The 23358-nt window shown below is 31.3% G+C and overlaps 4 protein-coding genes across 13 annotated transcripts in view; 2 read left to right on the top strand and 2 right to left on the bottom strand.

Moving 5' to 3' along the window:
* Positions 1 to 340: 340 nt before the first annotated feature.
* Positions 341 to 1836, top strand: LOC139990346 (uncharacterized). Its single transcript, XM_074111889.1, has 4 exons — positions 341 to 565; positions 657 to 829; positions 1086 to 1145; positions 1215 to 1836. Exons 2-4 carry the CDS (start codon positions 739 to 741, stop codon positions 1514 to 1516), a joined length of 453 nt encoding a protein of 150 aa, XP_073967990.1. The 5' UTR covers positions 341 to 565; positions 657 to 738; the 3' UTR covers positions 1517 to 1836.
* On the bottom strand, positions 1648 to 3506 carry Mrps10 (mitochondrial ribosomal protein S10). Its single transcript, XM_072009516.1, has 5 exons — positions 3339 to 3506; positions 2995 to 3261; positions 2124 to 2251; positions 1838 to 2039; positions 1648 to 1769 (listed from the first exon to the last, which is right to left on the bottom strand). The coding sequence occupies exons 1-5, from the start codon at positions 3351 to 3353 to the stop codon at positions 1713 to 1715; spliced, it is 669 nt and encodes a 222-aa protein (XP_071865617.1). The 5' UTR covers positions 3354 to 3506; the 3' UTR covers positions 1648 to 1712.
* A 1913-nt stretch (positions 3507 to 5419) lies between these two features.
* Positions 5420 to 23358, bottom strand: part of LOC139990085 (uncharacterized) — a 78548-nt gene continuing 60609 nt past the window's right edge. For 3 of the 5 annotated variants that reach the window (XM_072008989.1, XM_072008990.1, XM_072008993.1), the window contains 9 exons: positions 13590 to 13657; positions 12424 to 13358; positions 12175 to 12364; positions 11337 to 11500; positions 10589 to 10884; positions 10244 to 10475; positions 9977 to 10169; positions 9023 to 9598; positions 5420 to 7884 (listed from right to left, as the gene is read on the bottom strand). In XM_072008989.1, coding sequence (XP_071865090.1) covers positions 5750 to 7884; positions 9023 to 9598; positions 9977 to 10169; positions 10244 to 10475; positions 10589 to 10884; positions 11337 to 11500; positions 12175 to 12364; positions 12424 to 13358; positions 13590 to 13657 — 4789 coding nt within the window. In that variant the 3' untranslated portion in view covers positions 5420 to 5749. Of the gene's footprint in view, positions 7885 to 9022; positions 9599 to 9976; positions 10170 to 10243; positions 10476 to 10588; positions 10885 to 11336; positions 11501 to 12174; positions 12365 to 12423; positions 13359 to 13589; positions 13768 to 13845; positions 14197 to 23358 lie in introns of those variants that run through there. The other 2 variants (XM_072008991.1, XM_072008992.1) reach the window with 2 other exon arrangements.
* The window catches only part of Fucta (glycoprotein 3-alpha-L-fucosyltransferase A), a 30418-nt gene continuing 23681 nt past the window's right edge, over positions 16622 to 23358 (top strand). For 2 of the 6 annotated variants that reach the window (XM_072009042.1, XM_072009031.1), the window contains exon 1: positions 16821 to 17367. The gene's annotated coding sequence lies outside the window, so the exon portion shown is untranslated. Of the gene's footprint in view, positions 16720 to 16820; positions 17368 to 23358 lie in introns of those variants that run through there. The other 4 variants (XM_072009040.1, XM_072009039.1, XM_072009043.1 and 1 more) reach the window with 4 other exon arrangements.

Below are 23358 nucleotides of genomic sequence, written 5' to 3'. Positions count from 1 at the left end.
CATAATACGTCAAATATGTTTTAGATATTGATGCTATTAGTAATAACACGACATTCGTTATTTTATTTTTTCTTATTTATCGCTGTACTCATGATCATAAACACGTGCTAAATAATTAAATGCGTAAACTTTATTTTTACTACTGAATGTATTGTTTTTCTGTGACGAATACATATCACATTTTAAACATATACGTTTCATTTTATTTCGCCATCTCCTGTTTGCTTCGATAGAATGTTCTTATTGTTTTGATTTCACTTTCTAATGAATAAAATAAATTTTATAATATAAAATGCGCATAACTTAAATATACAAACAAATGTATTTCGTTAACCGTTTTATTTTGTTAATCACGCGTAGAACGATACTAAAATTGTTTCAAGCGGTAGGAGAATTTCAAACTCGACACTCTTCCTTCAAACCGGTTTTTCTTGAATAACATTGTAAAAAGATTAAATGAAGACATAGCAACTTCCACTCACTGTATAGTAGTAGTAACAGAGAGTTTGTTGATCGACAGCGGATTGATTTTCATATTTTTTATCTTACTAAAAATTTAACAAAAGTGAAAATATTTTCGTTTTTCTCTTATATCCTTACACATAATTAGTTTCTTTTATAATAAAATTTGTGTACTTCATTTTTAAATTTTCTAGAACATTTGTAAATACTATATTAAACGTGACAAATACAGTATTTCTATATTAGACTGTATTTCGATTTATTAATATATTTCAAATGAAAAGATTAATTATTTTTCTCACCATAATTATAATTCACTTAATTTGTGGATTGGACAGTGACTTACATTTTCAATCAAAATATTCTAGTAAGTATAATAATTTAAGAACGTGATCCACTATTCTATATTAACTATATGTGAAACATCTTTTTAAAATATCGGATATAACAACAAATATAATACTGAAATATACAAAAATTGTTTTCTGCATTTTATTAATACTTGCATGAGGATTAAAATGTGTATAAAGCAAATGTTATTGTTTAAAAATCACGTATATTTCATATATATTATTTATAAGATATTTCTGCATTTTATTTATGTATATTTTCTATATTTCCAGGATATGAATTCATTTTACATAAATGTATAGCCAGTGCTCAATTAAATAGAAAACATCAAAGTAAAGACATATCAAATACTACTGTGAATAAACTTACTTAAAATTTATTACATAAAGCATATGTTTCAGTTGCAATGCAAGAGAAAAATTCGACTGCACGGCAGGTGCAATCTCCCACTGTTTCTCTAAATTTAAAATTGAATAAAAGTCATCCATTTAACAATTCCAAAACAACCTATAATAATGTGGATATGGAACATTATTTTATAAAACGCATGGAAAATACACCCTTAAGGACTTTAAATATTAAAACTATGCAAAGTTTGTTACCTATATTTACAAAAAAAGATTTACTACCAGAATTGGAAAAAGTCACTAACAAGACTACAAATTCATCGCACAGTATTATACTTATTAAGTCAGCAACATAAAAATGATAATGTCGTGATTATAGCAACGATGTGATGTAAAATAATACACGTATAGTTAAAGATGAAACAGTAAAATCGATTTTATGACTACCATGCCTATTGTTAATATTTCTATTGAAAGACAAACGAAGTTATTATGCATATATAATTTATTTGTCTATTTACTAAAATAATGATAATATCATAATTGTTTCATTTATTGTTGCGAAGACATTGCTTGCTCAACTGTTTTGGGTAAGGTTTGTAATTCCACCTGCAAAAAGTAAAATTGGTTACCTGTATCTTTCATGTGTAGTTAGAAATAAACAATTTAAATCGTACCTTTGTAACTTTCATTGCCACTCCTTCTGGGAGATTTCTTTGTATATATTCTAAATATGTATCTGCAGTTGAGCCAGTTACATTAAAGAGATCAACGTATCTATAATATGTTCTTATTTCGTATTGAACTCTATGTTTCTTATGAACGTGGACAGACTTAAGTACTGTCAATCTTTCAAATATAGGTTTTCGTATTGCAACACTGTAAATTTTAGTATTATGTATTTATATTTTCTTGTATATAGTTTTATAAATATTTAAAAATATTATCACTGCGTTAACTTACTGTCTGCCTACAGTTATGTCTAAATGACCTGCTACCGTAACAGCAAATTCTCCATAACTTCTAAGAACAGCGGGATCATTTCCTCTGACTTCAATTTCTAGTTTCTTATATAGTTTATCAAGTTCAGACTAGAATGTATTAATGATATTATGTTATGTATTAAAAAGTATCAAAAAATACAAACAAATGTATGAAAATCAATTCATAATTCTTAAAAGTATGATACATTTATTATTAAGTGACTATTATTTAGAATAGATTTCTAATTGATTTTTGTATTCGCAGACGATACAAGATTTTTTATTAATTTCCTTGCAATATTAGGTATAGAAATATAAATTTCTTTAAGTAATACATTAATAACACTATGTATAGGTAACAATATGAATTGTTAGTATTATTTAATGAATTATATAATTTATACTTGAAAATCTATTAACAAAAGTCCATTTAATAATCTCCAATTTCAAAATACATGTATTTTATAATAATAACAAAATACATGTTATAAGCAATCACGATAAATTTATAAGATTAAAATTTATAGTCTCTAGTACTATAAAAAAATATTTTAATTCATAATATAATTACTATAACTTGTTTTAAAACAATAAACAATGTATATGTAGAATAGGTATCAATTTTCTAAATTCAATATTCTTTTATTCTGATAATAGAATAATCAATTATTCTGAATAATAATATACTGACATATTCCTGCTTTTAAAGAAAATGATACTTAGTGTATTAAAACATAATTATACAGAATACATAAGTAATTATTTATAATGCAATAATTTTGTTCGCTACATATTCATATTAATTTAAAATATATTAATATAAAATATATTATCAATATATTATTACATACTTCTGTGGAAAGGGATGAAGTATTTGATCCAACCGAAGCTTCTATAGAAAACTTTGCACTCTCAGTTGAAATTTTAGATTCCTGTATTGTTTCATTTAAGGTTTGAGGTTGCTGTGAAGTGTTAGCTAAGTTTTCATTTAAAGCTACATTTGATGTATCGCTTGAATCTCCATGCAAAACATTGGTTGAAAATAATGTGTTTCGTAATAATTTTGTATGTCCAATATCATAAGAACTTCTGTTTATACTTCGTAAAACAGAAAATACCTGAAAGATATTAGAGGTTATCTCTAACCTAAATACCCTTAGCATATTACTTAAGTAAGTGTTTCTAAATGTTATACCTTTGAACGAAACATTTGTTACTTTTGTTTATGTAAATATGAAATAAATGAATTGAAATATTATCGTTTCAAATTTAATTAAATTTAAATATGAAAGTAGATGTCTTTTCTTTGATGTAAATACATCATAAATACATAGCAGATTACACGTGCGTTAGTAAACAACTATCAACACAGATGCACATATACATATATATGTATGTATAGTACGGCTTTTGAATGAATTTTGTATACTCGTATTAGACTTAATGTACGTATATATGCGCACCTATCCTTTATTCAAAATCGTTTACTTCTAAATTGAAATAAATGCTTAATTTTATAAAATATTTTCACATAATATTGTATTTACTTCAAAATACTAATCAATTAGCATTATGAAAATAATACAGTATGTCGAACTGCTAACGATTTTGTTGTATAGTTATAAAATAATAAACTGATCGTAATTTTTATAAATATGTTTGATTTGCAGTTCGATGTTACAAATTCCATAAAATTTTAGAGAAACTACATTTTAACGAAGAACTTCCTATGTTTTAAAAGAACTCGTTAAGTTCCGAAAAAATCTTCTCCGAGACATGTCAATTCCTATTAAACAGAAAACGCCAAAGTTCAAAAACTTGTTTACTTAAGTTTTATATTTGTTTAACATGCTTAGTTAAAATATTCAACTTCTGAAAAATAGCAGATATTTAGTTAATCGCAAACTTGATGCAATTCGGTATTTTTTAAATGTCTCAATAATGAAATCAAACATATAATGCCTAAATATATTATTTTATAAAATTATAGGATATATATTTTTATTTCCTAATAAAATGTATAAGTATAGGATATTGTTGATATATATATGTCGGAGATGAAAGGACACCGGGCCGCCCCTTTGAAATTACTTGGAAAACCCCTAATACTGTAGCCTTTATAAAATAACCCAAACACAATGAGCTTAGGCTCGAGGCGACAACTAGTCGCTGAACGTAGCCGCGGTCACGGGATGAACGCTTCACCTAACAGAGGTATAGAATTGCATAGCTTTCCTTTAAAGAAATAGCCGTACCGACACTTAATAGTAAACATTCCAACGGCCCCGTGGCTCGCCACACACAGACCCTATATTTTTCGGGCAAGATGATCGCCAGATATCGATGCATCATTCACAGTATATGTCTAGCTAGCCTGAGGATCCGCTATAAATCTTAGGATTTAGTTAACTAATGTCCTTCAAATTGACAAACAGTCTTTATTCTATCAACCCGTAAATCTGTCACCTATTACGGGAAGATACGGGAGATCTGCTTTCCTCGCGTACGACGCTTCCCGCTAGGAACCCTCTTTCAAGGGCGGTTAGCATCCTTTTCTAACCACCAACATAGAAATTAATCAATTAACAGCAATGTCCATTTCCGTCACTTTCCGAACGGAGGCTTTCTTCGACGAATCCAATGATCTCGTGCCCTTAGGCACACCTCATCGTAGTTTTCCTCTGCAGCGTCATCGTGACGGAAGGTCATTCCTTTTCTTGCAGTCTCATTAGTCAGTTATCTAGTGTTTGTACGATCGGTGAATAATCCACGTTTCAATAAAGAGCTAATCAAGTAATCCTTGTATTGCGAGAAGTAAGTCGAGTCCGACTTAGACTTTGGAGCAAAGTACATCTGTTATCCCGTTGACCGCGGATTCGTTATCGAACCTAAGGTCATTGTCATTAGAGTCTAATTACCGCGGCCATTTGCCAATCTTGTAACATCCATACTTGTGTTAATAAACGCTGTCTCGATTGTGTGACAACGATGAATAATTCCGGTGAAGATTCACTACACGCCCCTAACCCAAGTCCTAACGACAACCTGATACATATATATATATATACACATATATATTTTATATATGTATCCGGTTACGGATCGTAATTAAAATTTTTAGATAAATATTTTATGTATGTATCAAACATAATTAAGTGAATTGATTTTTTATGTAAATGCAGTTTTATTTTAAAAGTATAATATAAACTTATTTTTTAGATTGTCTTAAAAGAGATATGCATTAAAACACTATTGTCTAGAATTTATGATAGCATATTAAACAAGTTTTATGTTTATTTAAAAATCATTACATCATATATTTAATACTTACATTATTTCATTAACATCGTCAATTTGAAAATAACAAAGTAGAAACTACAATCATAAAAGATGAAATGAATAATAATCTTATAATATAAACTTAAACACTCTTTTAGTTTCAATTGCATATACAATTGTTTATTTCATGACCTTTTAAATATTTTGTTTCACGAAAAAAAGTGTGAATTCCGCGTTTATAATCTAACAAAATTACAGTATGGTAAGAATGACCTAACAACAAATTTAATTCCTTGATAATCAACATTATTATCAAGATCACAAATTTTAATATGAACTTTTGAACTGAGTTGAAGGAAAAGAACGTTGTGATTGAAAACTTGGATTTTGAAATTGCCAAGATCCAACACTATTCCCATTTTGCCAACCACTACATGTAGGTTTCTTCTCATCACTTTGGGGAAGCCAACGTGATTCTCCAATATTTTTACTGTCATTATTTTGCCACTGAGATTTTGTAACAAAAGATAATCCTTTATTTTGCCAGTTATCTTTGTTATATTTTGAGTTCCATGAATCTCCTCGCTGTTGTTCATTTTCCCTTACCCATGTATTTGATGTACCGGTACTTTCAAATTTAAGCCATCTTTCTTTTAAATCTGAAATACCATCATCACCCCAAGGATCTTTTGCATCTTCTGGTAAGTCATTCAAATCTTCCTTGTCACACTTCCAAGAATCTTTAACGTTTAACGATTCCCATCTACCTTGGTTCTTATTTTCCATCCAAGATTCTGTGCAAGCAGACAAGCTATCTTTTCCACGAATATTCCAGTTATCATTACTACTACTGGGCATAGATGTTGGTGACCATTTATTATCAGAATTTGATGACCATGTTTCTTTCATCATAGGCTTTGTATACATCTGTTTGGAATTCCAAGTATTTCCACCATTATTCCAACCATCACTGCGCATAGGATCTTTAGCAGTTTCCCACTTTTCTTGATTAAAACTCTTACGACGTCTATCGTTACATGCAATTTGTTCCCAATTATTACTAGATGCCGGAGTTTGTTCACTTTGCCAGATATTTTGTTCAGGTATTTGGTCAACAGGTCGAACCAAAATATTTTGTTCAATGGCTCTTCTATTTGGTATATCCCAATCATCGGTAAATCTTGATGGTGACATTTGTCGTTTTTGAGGAGATTGTTGTCGTGATAATGTAGGATGTTCAAACATTAATTTATGTGACTCCATTCGTCTCATTGTCGATGTCTGCTGCCTTTCTTGTGGCATTGCTTGTCTCCTAGAAAGTAATATATCCTGCCTATTAGGAAGTATCATTCGATTAGGAGACGGAATTTGTCTTCTTAGTGGAGATATCGGTCGCTTCATCGACGATGATTGTCTTCTAGGAGACAAAGTGGATCTTATGGGAGACATTTGTCGTAGTGATACTTGATGTCTAAATGGTGATATTGAACGATTCATAGACATTTCTATTCGTCGTGGCGGTGATGGACGTCTCGGTGATGAAGCTTGTCTTAAGGGTGACATTCGTCTCGGTGACATTGGTCGTCCTAACGGAGATATTTGACGTCTTATAGGAGAACGTTGTCGATACATAGGTGAAGTGGGACGTTGAAGAGGAGAAAAATGTCTTCTCGGAGGAGAACATGGACGTCTTGGAGGTGATAGCAATGGACGTTTAGGGGAAAGTCTTTTTGGAGGAGTTACACGATGTTTTGGTGAAGAAGTTTGTCTTCTCACAGGTGAAATTGGTTTTTTCATGTTTTCCATTTCATTCCTACGAATTCTTGGATCCCGATTCTGGTTTACCTCGACTCTGAACGATCTGGCAAATCTTTCTGGTGTTACACGGAAAGATTTTTCTTCTCTAGAGTTAATTGCATATGCTACTGGCATAATTGTGTTTGGCTCTAAAGGTGGTAAATTATTATATTTTTTGTACATTGGTTTTGGTTCAGGCTCTTCATTATCTAAGAATCTCTTATTTGGCATTGTGATTAGAATATCCTGGGAACCCATCTCTTGAACATAACGACCCTTCAAAAGAGGATCATCTTGTTTATTTTCCCTTTGACCGGAATTTATGTTTCCTGGTGAAGCAATACGGTCCCAAACAGAACGTGGAAGTTGATTTTGAAGTTTATTTGTTTGTTCTAAAACGATATTTAACATATTTTGCAATTGTTTTGCAGTATTCATATCAACAGTCGGTGCTGGTCCGCTTAACTTTTCCTTTGCTATTTCTAAAAGTGCTTGATGTTCTTTTAATGTTTGAGCGATATCAGTATCCAATCGATTATGAGATAACCTCTCTCTTAAATCAGTTTGTTCTTTGGGACGCTCTTGCATCTTTTTTTCATAGAATAGATTCGTACATAATTGTGAATTTCCCGTGTCCCATTCTTTTTTCTTCTTTGATGCTTGATCTAATATTAAAAATAAAAAAATGTTATATAAGCATAGGTCGTTTAAGACTTTGTAAAGGAATTATGGCAAGAAAGACGAAGCAGGACGGGAACAGTAAAGAACTTGAAATTGCAGCTATACAATGTAGAAGCAGATCAGTAACATTTACCTTTAGTATATCTGCATACCGTTGTAATAATCGTGGAATTTTGATACGAAGTCGAGCGATTTATTAATAGTAATTACAGATAAACAGAACAAAAGTAAATATCGCTGATTTATTACTACATTGTATTGTTCCTACGGCAATCGCAAGTTCTTTACTGTTCCCTTCATATTTCGTTTTCTTGTTATAATTTTATAAAACATTTTTTTCTTATTTAGACCTATGTAGTACATTGATAAAGTTTCGCTGTTAAAATCTGAGTCACCCTGTATATGATATTTATACAGAGTGTATTGAAAATCGAGGTACAAGTTCAAAGAGGGAGATTTCCCATGTAAAAGTAAATCGGAGATATAGAGCGACAATGTTTGAAATACGGCTTTGTTTTCGAGAAGATCGACGATGAAGTTCTGTCAAGTACGCGTGCACTTGACAAAGTGAGTGATAACGAGCTTAAATGGGTTTCTTTCCACTTAGGTACTTTGAACGGTGGTACAAACCGAAAGGGGGTAATTCCCTGTTTGAAGTAAGTCGAATGACAATAGCGTGACAATTGTCGATACAAAGCTTCGTTTTCGAGAAAAATAAGTTTCAAGTTTCGTCCACTTGATTCTTGCTACTTTTCAAGTCCACGAGTACTAAATTTTTTACTTACTAGATTTTCGGTACACCCTATATATACACATGTATATAACAAACTAAGATGAAAAAGTTTTCAATAACAGGAACAACTAATATGCTACTGCTTACATTGTTTAAATCTTACCAGTGTTATGCAAAAATGCAAATTTTAATAAAAGTAACAGTAACAAAATTTCTTAAATTGATTTTTTCATAAATGAAGCTTTGAACCAAAAGATACTATACTATGTTATTTACTTATTTTGTTACTTTTTTAGTTATACTAAAAATTACATATTACTTATAAAAAAAATATCTCTACACTTCTTGCCAAGTTAGTAATTTCTTATATAATTTGAATATAAACTTACCAGGATGCCATGCTATAACACATGATTTACTAAATTTCTTTATTAGCTTTTTTGGTGTTTCTCCTTTATCTGGAGAATGGGAACGTTTCCTATTGAATCTATTTTTTATAGATGAATTTTCAGCGTGTTTTATGTAAAACGCTTTCTTTATCGATATTTTTGACCTTTTTGTGTGATTTTTGACCAAGAATTTATTAAAGTTCATTTTAGTTTGTAATTCAGTTGGTTTGCTTGAGATTTTTTTACCTATTTGATTAGTGTTTTGTTGATTTATTTTTTCGTGAAAAATTTTGTTTTCTGAATTTTTTATATCTCCTCCTGCAGTTTTTTGTGACCATATTTGATTAAACTTGTTTATCATTCGTCGTTGCATCAAAATAACCGCTTCAAAATGAGGGCCATTAGGTAAAGTGTCAACAACACATGCCACAATAGGAATAAATGGTGAACCATGACTATGATCTCCGGGACGAGCTAATTCTAATATAGCACGCACTGATTGCTTGGTTAATGTTGTTATCATTACTATTCGTTTAAGGGATGGTATTTTTCTGAGAGCTGTCATAACCTCAATTGCTGTAAAATAGAAACAAATACAGAATATAAATAATTTTTATTAATATTTGGAAGATATATCAGATCAAAATTGTCAATAAAGAATGATTTCTTAGAAAATTGTTAATAAAAAACATTTTCAATGACGTATTCAAACATTTTTCGATTTATTCTTCAATGTATTCTTTTGTGTTGTAAAGCTCTATTTAATTTAGAATCTTATTAAATTAAAAGAATTTACTTATATCTTTATAGCTAATAATGAAATGATATTAATAAAATAAGTTAAAATTAATCGTAAAATTATATTAAAAATCAAAAGAGATATCATAAAATTACTTAAAATATATGTCAAACATTTCACAAACATCTGTTTATAATGTAATATTTTTTACATACCTCGACCAACATTAGTATTTGCATTGATTACTGCACACGTTTTACGATTTTTTACTGCTGCAATGATTTTAGTCGTTACTTCAATAGGAGACCCCATTATAAATGAAGCATTCTTTATATTATTTAATTCACATGTCATCTCAGCTTCTTCTACTTCTGATGGAGAATCCACTCCTATGACTTGTTGACATTTCTGAAATTGTATTACAAAATTATAAATGAACAAAGTATAGTGAAAAACAGTAAAAACAAATATTTTTTATTTACAGAAGCCATCATCAATCCAATGAGACCAATACCACATCCTATTTCAAGCACTGTTGTTTTTGGAGTAGGTGCAAGTAAATCTATTACTGCGGTTGCTACATTCTCTGCTCCTGCAGTATTTGACCAAAAATTTGTTTTAGGCGCAAGTTGTACTTTCAGGCCCCCAACAATTTCATCCAAAGCTTCTGAACCAACTAAAAATGTTGTATCCGTGACAGCAGTATCGTTATACCTGATATTAAAAAATGGTATATTATTTAGTTCTCAATAAGAGTTACGTAGACTAGCCATTTATATAAAATTATGCAATTTATATACTATTAATTTTGCAAAATATATTCTTACTTATTTGTTGATTTGCAATATAAGGATTTAACATTACAATCTTTCCCAGGTCCAGATTCATAAACTTGTTTCAACCTATCCATTGTAGAGCGACTGATATTTTGTCCAGTTGCAAATAGCATAAGTTCATCCATACTGTTGCAACGCACTACTAACCATAACCAATCCTGTCTTTCTTCATTATTTGTGTCTTTTTTTGATACTACATCTATAGATACATCATCAGAAAAGTTTACATCTGGAGAATTATGTGAGATTAATGATTGTTCTGTAGTTTGGAGAAAATCTTCAAATATCTGTGTAGAAAAAATATAATGTTATTATATACAATATAATCACAATTTCTATAATATTTTTTAAATAATTGTGAATTGTTGTTATATTTATCTGAAAAATACAAAGATGTTACATGCAAATCTTTACTAGAAAATAATTATGTCCATTACTGAAATTATGAACGAAAAGGTGGAACTTTTCATTGCAAACAAAAAGCTTTAAAGAAGATTATATATAATAAAAAATTATAATCTATTCTAATCATTGAATTATTCTATATTTCACATTATATTTATATACATATTTTATTTGTTCCATAAGACTACAAGTAGTTATTATAAATATACATGACCAAGGCACTTATTTCAGTCTTTGTATTTTATAGAAACTGCAAACTTTTGAGATATTTAGACAAGCATCCACTTTTCAAAAATCATATTTATCAAAATTTATAGAATAGTAGGAAACATACCTTTACAGCACGTAATACAAAAGATGGAAATTGAGATTCGTTATTTATATTTACACCCCATGCCCCACTGGGTTCTAATTTCCAGACTATTTTTCTATTTTTATTAAAAGAAATGTCAGAATTGTCCACTTCTGTTATGGACTCATGTATATCTTTTTTATTACCTAAAAATATGTAAATTTAATTACACTGTTTTGAAATTAAAATTATTATATACATATATCTGTTTTATTATAATTAAGAGCAAATAAATAAACACAATATATAATTACACATTATCAAATAAAGATTTACAATTATAGCTAGAAGAGAATTTTATATTTTAAATTTTATCTTAATGTATGTATGATATATGTCATGTTATAGTTAATTATTCTAGGCAAATTATGTTTGTAATTGTTATATGTACGCCTATGCATCATAAAACATAAAAGGCTTAAAATTCATATATTAGTCAATGTAGAAATGTAGAAATATGTTATTTCCCTTAAATTAAGAAAATTGTACAAACATTTTTGGACATACATTTAATAAATAAGACCTACATACAGAGTTTTGTCTTTAGGAGAATCAATTTTGAAAATTTGTAAGATATGTAATCAACTCTCTCTCACTTTCTCTCTGACTGTAATTTGACAATTGCACCATGCAACTATTAATTATTTTTGTCTATATTAGTGCTTCTAAGTATTAATAGTGATATAAAGCTTAAATAATGTAACAAATTCTTACATATTATGTTTTTATCAATTACACCTGTACATGCAAAGTTTTGCTTAATAAGTTAAGAAAATGAAAATCTAGTATTTTTAGGAGAAATAATGGCAGAGATACTTACAAATGAATTTCCAACGATTAGTATACGGTTTATCCAAGCAACATCGTCGAGATGGTTTTAATCTACAGAGAGGAGACCCGTTTATTTTTTCTTCATGTTCTAACCATTTCTCATAAAATGGATAAGAAATTCCTAAAACTCTGGCCACTTTTGAAAGTCGTTCTTTTATAATTGTTTCCTTCTCAATAAGCTGCAAAGAATTGCATATGTTACTCATTCATTTTTTCTGTATTATATTTCATACATTACCTTTTTCTCATACCAATCATTCCTTTCAGATTTCTCTATTTTTAATTCTTGTTTTATTTCTTTGTTTATAGTATTTGATGTTGTTTTATCTACATTAATACTTTCATCTTCTTCACTTTCTTTAACAAATTTACTTTCTGTATGAGAAGAATGGTCTTTTGTGTCTTTTTCCATTGACTCATTTTCCTCCTGTATTTGGAAATCTTTAGGATCTAAATCTATATTTTCAATTTCATCCAAATGATGCAAAATGTCTTCATCTGTCATACTTCTTTGTTGATCCAACTGATCTAAAGTAATATCAGCAGTAAAATCGATCGATTCTACATTTGATTGTTGTGAACATTTATTTTCTGTATTTGGTTTATTTTTTGCGTCATTATCATTAGGATTCAAATTATCTGATAACGCACTATTAGTTGAATCGACAATTGGAACTTTCTCATCTTTCTCCATACTTATATCTTCAATCATGTCTATGTTTGTATCTTCCTCCTTCCTTATAGTTATATTTTCATTTTTCTTTATCTTTGTACATTCTTCCTTCTCCATAGTCGTATTTTCATTTTTTTCCATATATGAATCATTTTTCTCTTCTACAATTATATTTTCATTTCTTTTCATATATGAATCACTTTTCTCTTCCACAATTGTGTTTTCATTTTTTTCCATATATGAATTGTTTTTTTCTTCCACAATTGTATTTTCATTTTTCCCTACATCTATATTTGGACTATTTTTTATATTTATATTTTCTTTCCTCTCATTTGTATCTTCATTCTGTTGTATATTCTTATCTGACGTATTAGATTGTTTTTCTGTGTCTAAGTTTTTGACATATTTATGTTGCACAATGTTAGATGTATCTTCTTCTTCAATACATTCATCTACTACTTGATAGTTTTCTCCTTCAATTGTAACTGCTCCTGAACTTTCTATAACATATTTATTTTTAAATTTAGGCATTTATTTTGATTTATTTAGAGGAATATATATATGTATATATATATATACACATACATAATTATTATGGTTATCATTTTTATAACACTAATCTTTTATATATAAATTTTGAATTTTCGATAAAATTGATTTTGGAAACATCTACGATAAAATATGAAAACGTATAATAGTAAAATATAGTGGTATAAGAGAAAACAACTTACCCATTCTGCTATCAATATTTAAATGTGAATATTTAGTTTCAGGATCCGTAAGACAAATGACACTTGGACTAAAATGTTACGAACGTTGTATTTGATATTGATAACTGATTTTATGATTCAACTAATGCATATATAAAATCAATACACAAATGGAATTATATCAATCTTTTATCAAATACTCCAATGTTATTGCATCCTTACGATATATCATGAACATTTTACATACACTATAATTTCACAAAGATAAATTTCTTACCATGTACAAAGATATACATATGCATGTGTATACCACTGTAATGTAATATTATTTCTTCAAATATTCTTATTATATTATATTCCGTTAGTTACAAAAGTTTTACATAATCCCTTCTTTATTTCATCGTACTACCCAATGCCAAGTAAAATTTAATCGCGCGACGGGCAATGGCGAACATGGCGTTCCGAAAACAATCGACTATTGTAGAGTGTAAAGTTTAAAATTTTAGTCCCTTCCAAATTGTCGTGATCACAAATAGTTACCGATGACTATTTTTATATTCATTATATTATGACATTTTTTTGAATATATATAGCTTCTTGTATTATCGTACGCACGATATTAGGTGATATCAGTAAATTAGGAAAATATATGCATAGAAATCTTACCTAAGAAAATTTCACTATATGAAATGTTAAAAAATCCTAAAATTGTTAAAGTTAGAGATTTAAGATAGAGATTAAAGATAAAAATTTCTACTACGATCATATAAACAAATCTCGACACTCGCTAGGGAAAACCGTCCTATAATTGAGTCGTGACTAGTCATGAGAATCAACATGAAAGATAATAAAGTTCACGTTTCTGCGAGACAGACAGAGATGAATAAAGTGTCTCTGTCTCTGTCTGGGTCATTCATGGTAACAGATAGTATCAGAGAGGAAATGAGAGTGCTCACGCGCGTAGTTCTAGTTGTTTTACAGTACAGGTGCTGCACCATGCGGTCAAGTGGTGAGTTTAATCGGCATTAGCATGTACAAGAACCTATAAAATTAGGGATCTACCCTATTCGGTTGGAACTTAGTACATACAAGAACCAACCTATGTATTTAAGTTCGAATTTAATTTAAAGTTACTATCTATAGATGAAAATAAAAACTATATCAATTATGCACGACAGTCACGAATCGCAACGCTACGAAATTAATTGAAAATTAACGTCATTTTAATTTACCTTCGAATAAAATCGGACGCGATAAATTCAAACTTTACTCTTCGACAAATTCTAATAATTGTTCACGATAGAAAATACTAAGAAAAATCACATCTTATAATTCGCAATCATAAAGCAAACGCGATCGTCTTTCCAACGTAACGCTAATCCAAACTAAAGTCGGTACTTTTTCGCAATTCTAATTGATAAACGCGAAATTTAGACTCGCAACTCTGGTTCAAACTGTAATTAATAACTCTCAACGCTAATTGGAAAGATCGCGATTAGCCGAATACGACGATGGGGCGACATGTTACGACGGGCATATCGGCTACAAACAAATCACAACTAATACTGCTATAGATACAGAAGTCGAGTTAATAATTAATTTCTCTTTCTTAGGCATGTTACAATTAGTTTGATCGTTTCGCGATTTTGTTATTCTTATACTTGTATATCTCGGATAGAAAAGTAGATATGAACTTTTACGTAGAATCGTACAATTAAATAGGTTCTTGTAGCGTGGAACTCAATAGGTTCTTGTCCATGGTAGTATGTAACCAAACAGGGTAAATCCCTAATTTTATAGGTTCTTGTATATGCTAACGTCAATTAAACTCAGAGCTTGGTCGTATGATGCAGCACTATTCCGGGAACAACTAGGTCCATAAGCGCGAACATTCTCATTTCCTCTGATAGCATCTATGTACAATGCATATGTATATAGGTGTCACGCATGCGCAGAATGAGACCTTTCCTTGTTCTCCATCTTGATTTTTCTCGACTCGAGAAACGGACGGTTCCGTTAATACTTTCGGTATAGGAGTGTTCAGAATTCAGAGTCAAGATCACGGTCGTATAAACAGATTTCCACGCCCGTATACCGAAGCCTAGAGAAAACTGTCCTAAAATTGAATCGAGAAGAAACAACATGGAAGACAAGAAAGCTGTCGTTTTACGGACAAGTGACACGCTATGTATGTCTCAGCTAGAGACAGAGACATTCGACTCATCCCTGTCTGAGTCGTAAGAGCGTGGATTTTGTTGACCTTCTATGTTGATCTTTGACTAGACAGGATTCAATTTTCGAACGGTTTTCTGCAGCGAATATGGAGACGCGTTTCTATGATCATACACGGTATCATCTGTTTATACGATCGTGGTTCCTACACATAGCGTGAAAGAATACGCGAAGGAAGATATTCAATATCGAAATATATGTACATATATAAAAACACGGATATCGATGTAAATAGATCTTTATAAATGAAATGAATTTTATTTCTAAATTCCTAATATGTACATAAATTATGTTACTAGAAAAGGAGAACGAGCAATAATATTTCTCTACATACCTGTTTTATACTTTTTAATACTTTACTACCAATTCCAATTTGAAAAAGATTGTGGATGGATATAAAGAAGAATGCGGAATATAAAATATCTTATCTTCTACGCATTAAGTGGACCAAATTTTATTTTAATTTCGAAGTTTCGAATAGCAATTTTAATAGTATTATATCAATTTGACGTATAATCTAAAAAAGAAAATCGCGGTTTTGCTTTAAATCCGAAATTTTCTGCTTTAAATTGAACTGGAAACTTGTGGCAAACAACTATTAAATCTTCGATTTCGTTTACATTGTAACTGTACAGTGCTTAAAAATAAATATTGAGATACATACGTACGAGATACATAAATGCATATGTAACTATTTTGTAAATGATAATTGACAATGTGCGCAAAACTCCTGAACAGTAGATCGTCGCGGTATTTTTTCGTGGGCTACGACGTGTAAACTTTCGCGTGCTTTTTACAGTCGACGATTTCTTTTCGTTGCATTATTCCATCTTTCCTTCATTATTGTACGATTATTCTGATAATCTGTTAGTTTTTAATAGAGGCAACGCATAAAGGATCATTCAGTCAGAGTACTTATGTATCTGGTTTATCCGTTTATCCAAATATTAGTGGAATGTTTGGTTAGTATCGTGGATTGATTTCGATCGTCAGTTCGATCATCGTTTCGATCATTTCGAGCAGCAGGATGCTAGTAGCTGTGTGATCAAGTTCGCGATGCTGAAGGAGGCTTAAGCGGGGAAATTGTGTGGAGCAGCATAGCGAGGGCGCAGTCGCGGCTCTTATAGATTTTCCCCTTGCTACATAACTTGGTACGTGTAATACCGACACAAAGCTCGGGGGTTGCGAGGATGGAGTAAAGGGGATGGCGCGTGTTGAACGCGCAACGTCTACGGAAGCGAAAAGGAACTGCGCACACCCAGAGGTGGTGGAATAGGAGGACGAGGAGGAGAAAGAGCAGGAAAAAGAGGTAGAGTAGGAGTAGGAGTAGGAGTAGGTAGGAGGAGGATACAGCAAGAGGACAGAAGCGACGGGCTAGGCCAACCGTCTACACCGTGAATTGCCCGATCGGGAATGAATAATCTCGCGCATAGGTGGTGCCCGACGTGAAGCATTTGGACATGTGACTAAGGGTGAGTGCATCATCGAGGTGCATCTTCGTGGTGCACTGCTACTCGCATTTCACGGTTAAACACGTGGTCCTGTCCTCCGATGCATCTTTCGAACGGTAAGTCTCTTTTCCTTACGTTCGTTCCCTGTCTATTCGTTACACTCTCGGTATCGCATGGTGCCACGAAACGGTGAGACCGTTTAATGTTCGCATGATATTTAGCAATCGGTTCATATATTTTATCGTCGTACGTTCTGACGGCTGTAACGATCACTTTTTCCCTAAGCGCGAGTTACCAGCTGTTCCATTTTGGAAAATAACTTGCAACAGTGTCTATCTGTCAAAATCTGTTTGATGTTTTATTGTTTTCTCTATGAAGATCTTATATACCAACTATCAAGCATTCTTACGATTCCTATTGATAAGAATTCCTATGTCAGATTTTCGGGTGCGGTTCTTCTTATACTCACCTGTTTCCGCCGTTTTTCTAAACGAACTTCTTTAATTAGTTCCTCGGTTATACAGTTATACAGTTAGTAATAAATATATTTATGTACAATAGGATGCTTTTCTCAAAATATTGCAATTAATGTTATCGTTATCTTTCACGCGTAAACTTTGAAATTAAAAGCTACTATCCGATATCTATATGAACCTCTGTCGCTTAATTTCAAATAATTCAATTTTTATATATCGATAACATTGGTATGGATTTCGAAGTACCGGATTGCTTTTATATTAATTTTAATACGATACATTTTAACAAAATAACACAATACATATTAGTATATATGTATGGTGTATCTGATGCTTTATAATTAGCGTTGCAATACAATAATGTACAGTATCAATGTCAAGTATACGTATACGTTCAAACATCTTATTCGATTGTTTAAACTTTCGTTTTGTATTTGCGCTTTACAAACGTATCGGTTTTTCTAATTTATAACATGCTACAAACGTTGAAAAGTCTATAAAGTACTATAAAGATAACGAATCGAATCGTTAATTAAAAATTTAAAAGAAAAAGTTTATGGTATCGAGACGTAACGCTTTTACATCGAGAAAATTTCAAGAAAATGTCAAGAAAATATAATAATACATAAATTATATGTATATTTATATTTATTAAATACAAACAGCGTATAGTCGCGACAGAGATAACTTAGTTTACAATACGCTCTTAAATTGTTCATGATCGAAGATCTTTAGTGTGATTCTTTAACAGTTTAAGAGAAGTTGTTTAAGACAAGGAAATTTTAAATACCGAAAGATTTATTATCGTCGAGGACAAGCTTAGGTGATTAACTGTTACACAAAGTTATAACAGGTATAGTTGTAACGACTACGATGGAAGTAGCAATTTTGTAGTTAAATATTTTACACTTATTGAAATACTATATAGTATTACGCGCGAAAAACTTGATACATACGTGTGTACGTACATGTACATATGTAAATAAGTCTAATGTTTTGCAAATTCGTGGTTTTGAAAAAGATAGATACTGTTGAAAATTATAGTAGGAATTACAGCGAAGAGGTAAAACACTACGGAAATAACTGCTTAAAAAGTAAATTAGTTTGTACGATTTTGGTCTGATCGTTGCGACTTCGTAATAAGTTGAGCGCATATGTAAAGATTATATTCGCTTATGATATGTAAAAGGAGTTACGTATACGATGTTATAAAGTTTTTCTATTTTCTTCGAGAAAATAATATTCCGTAGTTTCTAACGCGTATCGTAATTTCCGAATGTTCAACTTTGAACGATTATACGATATGTACGAAATGTAAAATATGTACGATATGTAAAATAGCAGTTTTATATGTGTGCTTTTACTCGTCGGATGATTTCAGTACGAAATGTTGAGGTTACCATGGCAAGCATTATACGTATGTACATACATATGAGAGGGGTGAATTGGGAAGTGGGCGTGAAGGTTGATTCATGCTGGTACGGTGTTCTATACTACCTCTTTAGCTATATTTCGATAATAAGAACCGATAGCATCAGTACCGCATTACAGCCGGATTTAGTATCATATTCGTAAAGAAAGCTCGATTCCACTAAGGTCGATTGTTTTGTTCCATTAAGCGTATTATTATGTAAAAATTCGATCTATTTTTACCATTATGAATATATATATATACATATGTGTATATACATTTATCGTGTGTACGTACTCTACGGAATATAATTTATATTATTTTACTTAAACCTTACCGTATCTCTCTCGTGAAAACAAGTATATCCTTAAATATTTACGAATGATATTTATACGAGTAGCTATACACAGCTATTTGTAGCTATTTGTAGTTTTGTCAATAACGAAAGAATGTAGTCGATTATATCGATAGGCTATCTATGTTCGCTAGAAAAACGAGCAGAAAAAAGAGAAGAAGGATAATCTCATTTTGCGTTTAGCGTTAGTAGGACATTTTTAGTTCTTTGGTAACGCAACTTTGATAGAGCTTTAACTTTGGTATACACATTTTTGAACTCGAGTATCTACGTATGTATGTATGTATATCGTTGCCTCTATATTTTAATTTAATTAATCCAACATACGATTATCGTTATTAAACATAAATAACGAATTATTCATTTATAACTAATAATTACAAATTAACGATTAAACATGATATTAAACAGCGACAAAGAACGTTATTTAACGCAGTGATGTACTTTGGAAGCGCTGGTGCATTTCGATCGAAACTAAATGTTTAAAATCATATATTATGTTAGCTATAGCGATATATTACGTTATCCTAAAATATATTATTGCATATTAATTTATTTTTAATCAGTGTAGCGACTAATCGATTTAAGAATGCTAAAGAAAGCTTAAGAGGTATACAAAGTTTTTAACTTTTACACTTCACCGATATACGATCGATTACGCATTATTGAAATTGTTTTTACGTACTAGAAGCCGAACGTTAAATAAATAGATAATCGTTACATAAAGAGGAAGTCAAGTACTCGACAAAATTTGAAGAGATCGATTAAGATTAGAAAATTATTTTATGCTTTTAATTTAGATATAGGTATTTAAATACAAAATAAAGGGACACGACACATGGATACAATATACTTATAAAACGACAGATTGTTCTAGAATTATAATTTTCATATTTGTAAAATACATATAAATTCGCGTAATTCATGCATTCGCATAAAATATAGAAAAATGGGAATCATCTTTGCTTTTATCTCGATATACGTAATATGTGCAAAAAATATGTAGTTCTAAATAAATACGATTTCGAAATATAAAATCTTTTATTAAATGCATTTTTTATTTCCATTACGTCGGTGCAATATCTTGTCTCGATTAGCGTACATAGCGTAATTGTCGGACGTTCCTGTCGCATCTGTAATTTCTAATTGTAAGCGGCCTTTCGAATCGCACGGTCGACGGCAGGCCATTATACCGAAAATCAATCTCCTTTAACTCTAATATTTACGAATATTTTTATTTATCTTAATAAAAGTAATATCACCGAGAAGCAAGGATTTCTTTAAAAAAAAGAATATTTTCAGATGCAAATTACTCTCCTTCTCCGGTCAAAGAAGCTGCGTTCTGAGTTGATGCAGCAAAATCTGTTCGTGTATACGCCTTCCATAATAACTCTTCTATATCAAAAAAGACTTAACGCTCTTTGTTATCGACTCAGAAATAGTCGCACCTCTTTGCTGTAGTAAGTTTTCTGTGGACCCATAAAAGTCTTATCGGAAGGCTGAAGTTTGTGCGTCGAATGCGACGGTAGGGATACGATCGATGGAAAATTCTTTTCGGACAATTCGATTACGTCTGCGTTACGCGTGTCGCTGTAACGTCCATTCGATATCAACGAGATAGGAGATTCTTCCGAAGGTTTGATAAAATTAACGATGATATGTACCGATCGATTCACATAGTGCCACTTTCGTAAGTAATTTATTCTCATTTTTCCTCGGAAAAATGATCATAAGTGGCGCAATGTTTTCTGCTGCATTCATACAGCACACAACTGTTCTCGATGCACCACGTTCTGCTGCCGTTAAATCGACCATTTGCCTTTTTTCCCTCGAGACCAACAACTTTTGATACTTTTGACTGTACCGCGGTAAGCCCCATCTCGCCTGCATTCTGAATTCGATCTGGAGTATAACGATGTTTGTCACGCTCCTCATCAAGAATATAAAAAAAAAAAGCATTTACATTTTCTCTGTTGAAGCCGAGTGTTCTGGCAGCTGAAGTGTCTGTTGGTGTCAGTGAAACGATCTTGTCTCGATAACGGGTTAAAAAACGGTCTATTCAGCCTTTTCCTGCCATGCTATTCCGAAAAGTTCTACTATTTCTAACGTTCGCTGGTCGATAGATGGTTAGTTGGATATGTTTAGTGGACGTTCGAAAGAATTTTGACTTTATCTTCGAGATACGTACAATTAACCAATTGGACTTTGAGGCCATTTTCTAAAATTGTTTTTTTACACTAATTTTGTGCAAGCTACACTCTCGAAAGCAACGTGTTCATCGACTTTAGAAATACTTTTGCTGCTTTAAAGTATACAAATTTTTTAAATTTTACAGCTTTAATAGCTTGTATCGTGTTTTCCGCGGAATAATTTTAAACCTTTCTGTTCTTTATTCAGTTTCGTTCGTAACGTCCGAAGGAACGATCGAACTTCGTTTTATTATTTAGTAATCAATTTTCAAATGTAGTAGTAACGCGAGATTGTCTCATATTGCTACCAATCAGGTATCTCATATTTCTGTGAATTTGCCATTTCACTTTCTCTCATTATGTATCACAATCGAAATACAAACATTTCAAATATTCTTCGATCTACGAAAACTATGATTGTCACGATATAACAGCTTTTTTGTTTTTGTTTTTTTTTTTTAAATCACAAAATGAATCAAAGTAAATTTCAGTTCAAAAGTGATTAACGTTTGTAGTAGATTTTCATAACTTCTCCTTTCTTAGTGAAATCTCGTCGTTGTCGATAACGCGGTAAATGCGATGAAGATTATAGAAAAATATGTTTTCTCACCGCGTATAAAAGTACCGCGTAAAGTACACCGAAAGAAGGATGTAATGTCTCCGATATTGCTTCGTTTCGTGCGTATTTTTAATTAGAATGCCGATAGTATTTTAATTTAGTAAGTAATTAAACCTATTAGAGAATCCTCGGACGATCGATAATATTGCGAATATCTTAAGGTTGTCGATAAAAATGTGGCTTGCCAATAAATATTGACAATGTACGTATACATTGATCTTTTCAGTCGAAAACTTAATAAATATCGACGATATATGTCGAAGGTTCCCTTAGTTCGGCCTGGTGTAATGAAACAAGAAAAATGTTTGCGAAATAAATACATACATATATGTATTTATTTTATTATTGTATTATATAATTTAGCAGATACGTATGATTTTTAAACCTGAATATATCAAAGAAATAAATTTATGCCATATAAATCGTGGCAACACCGTGTCTATTACAAAATTGGTCTCACGAAATTCTATCTTTTTGTAACGTAATTACTTAAATACAAGCACTTAAGTACGTATGTTGCGTGGATCGCGGCTATTGTTCATCGACGATTTGCAATGTCATTCTAGTGGCTATGTTAGAACGTCTAGTAACAGATATATACGTGTATATACGATAGTGGATCTATAGCGGCAGAAGTAAGAGAGATCGATAAGGATTGAAAAAATCATATCGTTGATAAGAGCAAAGGTAATCAGATATTTAGAAAGCGGATAGCATTACCGATTTCGATGATCTTTACATATGTTATGGAAATCGACGTTCTCAACAAGTTTTTCCTATAGCTACACACACCGGGCTGTCTTGGTCGTCGAGATATTCGCAAACGGCAAAAAACTATCGTTACCATTATGCCAGCGCTTTGCAACTAAGATTATACGCGCAGCGCCGGTCGATCGGCAACCGGTACTGCACGCGTACGCCACGAACGCACAGTTGTAGGCAGAGTTCGTTCGCTACAACGGCGACAACGATCTTCTCTTATTAACTTTACAAGGAATAACCAGCAACGGCAAAACACTTCTGGGGGTTGCTCGAGAGAGTGTTCTTGACAACATGC

The sequence above is a fragment of the Bombus fervidus genome, chromosome 8 (assembly GCF_041682495.2).
Source record: "Bombus fervidus isolate BK054 chromosome 8, iyBomFerv1, whole genome shotgun sequence".
Classification (NCBI taxonomy): Eukaryota; Metazoa; Arthropoda; class Insecta; order Hymenoptera; family Apidae; genus Bombus; species Bombus fervidus.
This window is presented reverse-complemented; position numbering and strand designations above follow the sequence as displayed.

Coding starts and splice junctions, on each gene's coding strand:
- LOC139990346 (XM_074111889.1), top strand. CDS start 739: ATGAAAAGATTAATTATTTTTCTCACCATAATTATAATTCACTTAATT. Junction 830..1,085: donor TTTTCAATCAAAATATTCTA/GTAAGTATAATA, acceptor CTATATTTCCAG/GATATGAATTCATTTTACAT. Junction 1,146..1,214: donor ATTAAATAGAAAACATCAAA/GTAAAGACATAT, acceptor CATATGTTTCAG/TTGCAATGCAAGAGAAAAAT.
- Mrps10 (XM_072009516.1), bottom strand. Junction 2,252..2,994: donor CTTCATCCCTTTCCACAGAA/GTATGTAATAAT, acceptor AATACATTCTAG/TCTGAACTTGATAAACTATA. Junction 2,040..2,123: donor GACATAACTGTAGGCAGACA/GTAAGTTAACGC, acceptor TAAAATTTACAG/TGTTGCAATACGAAAACCTA.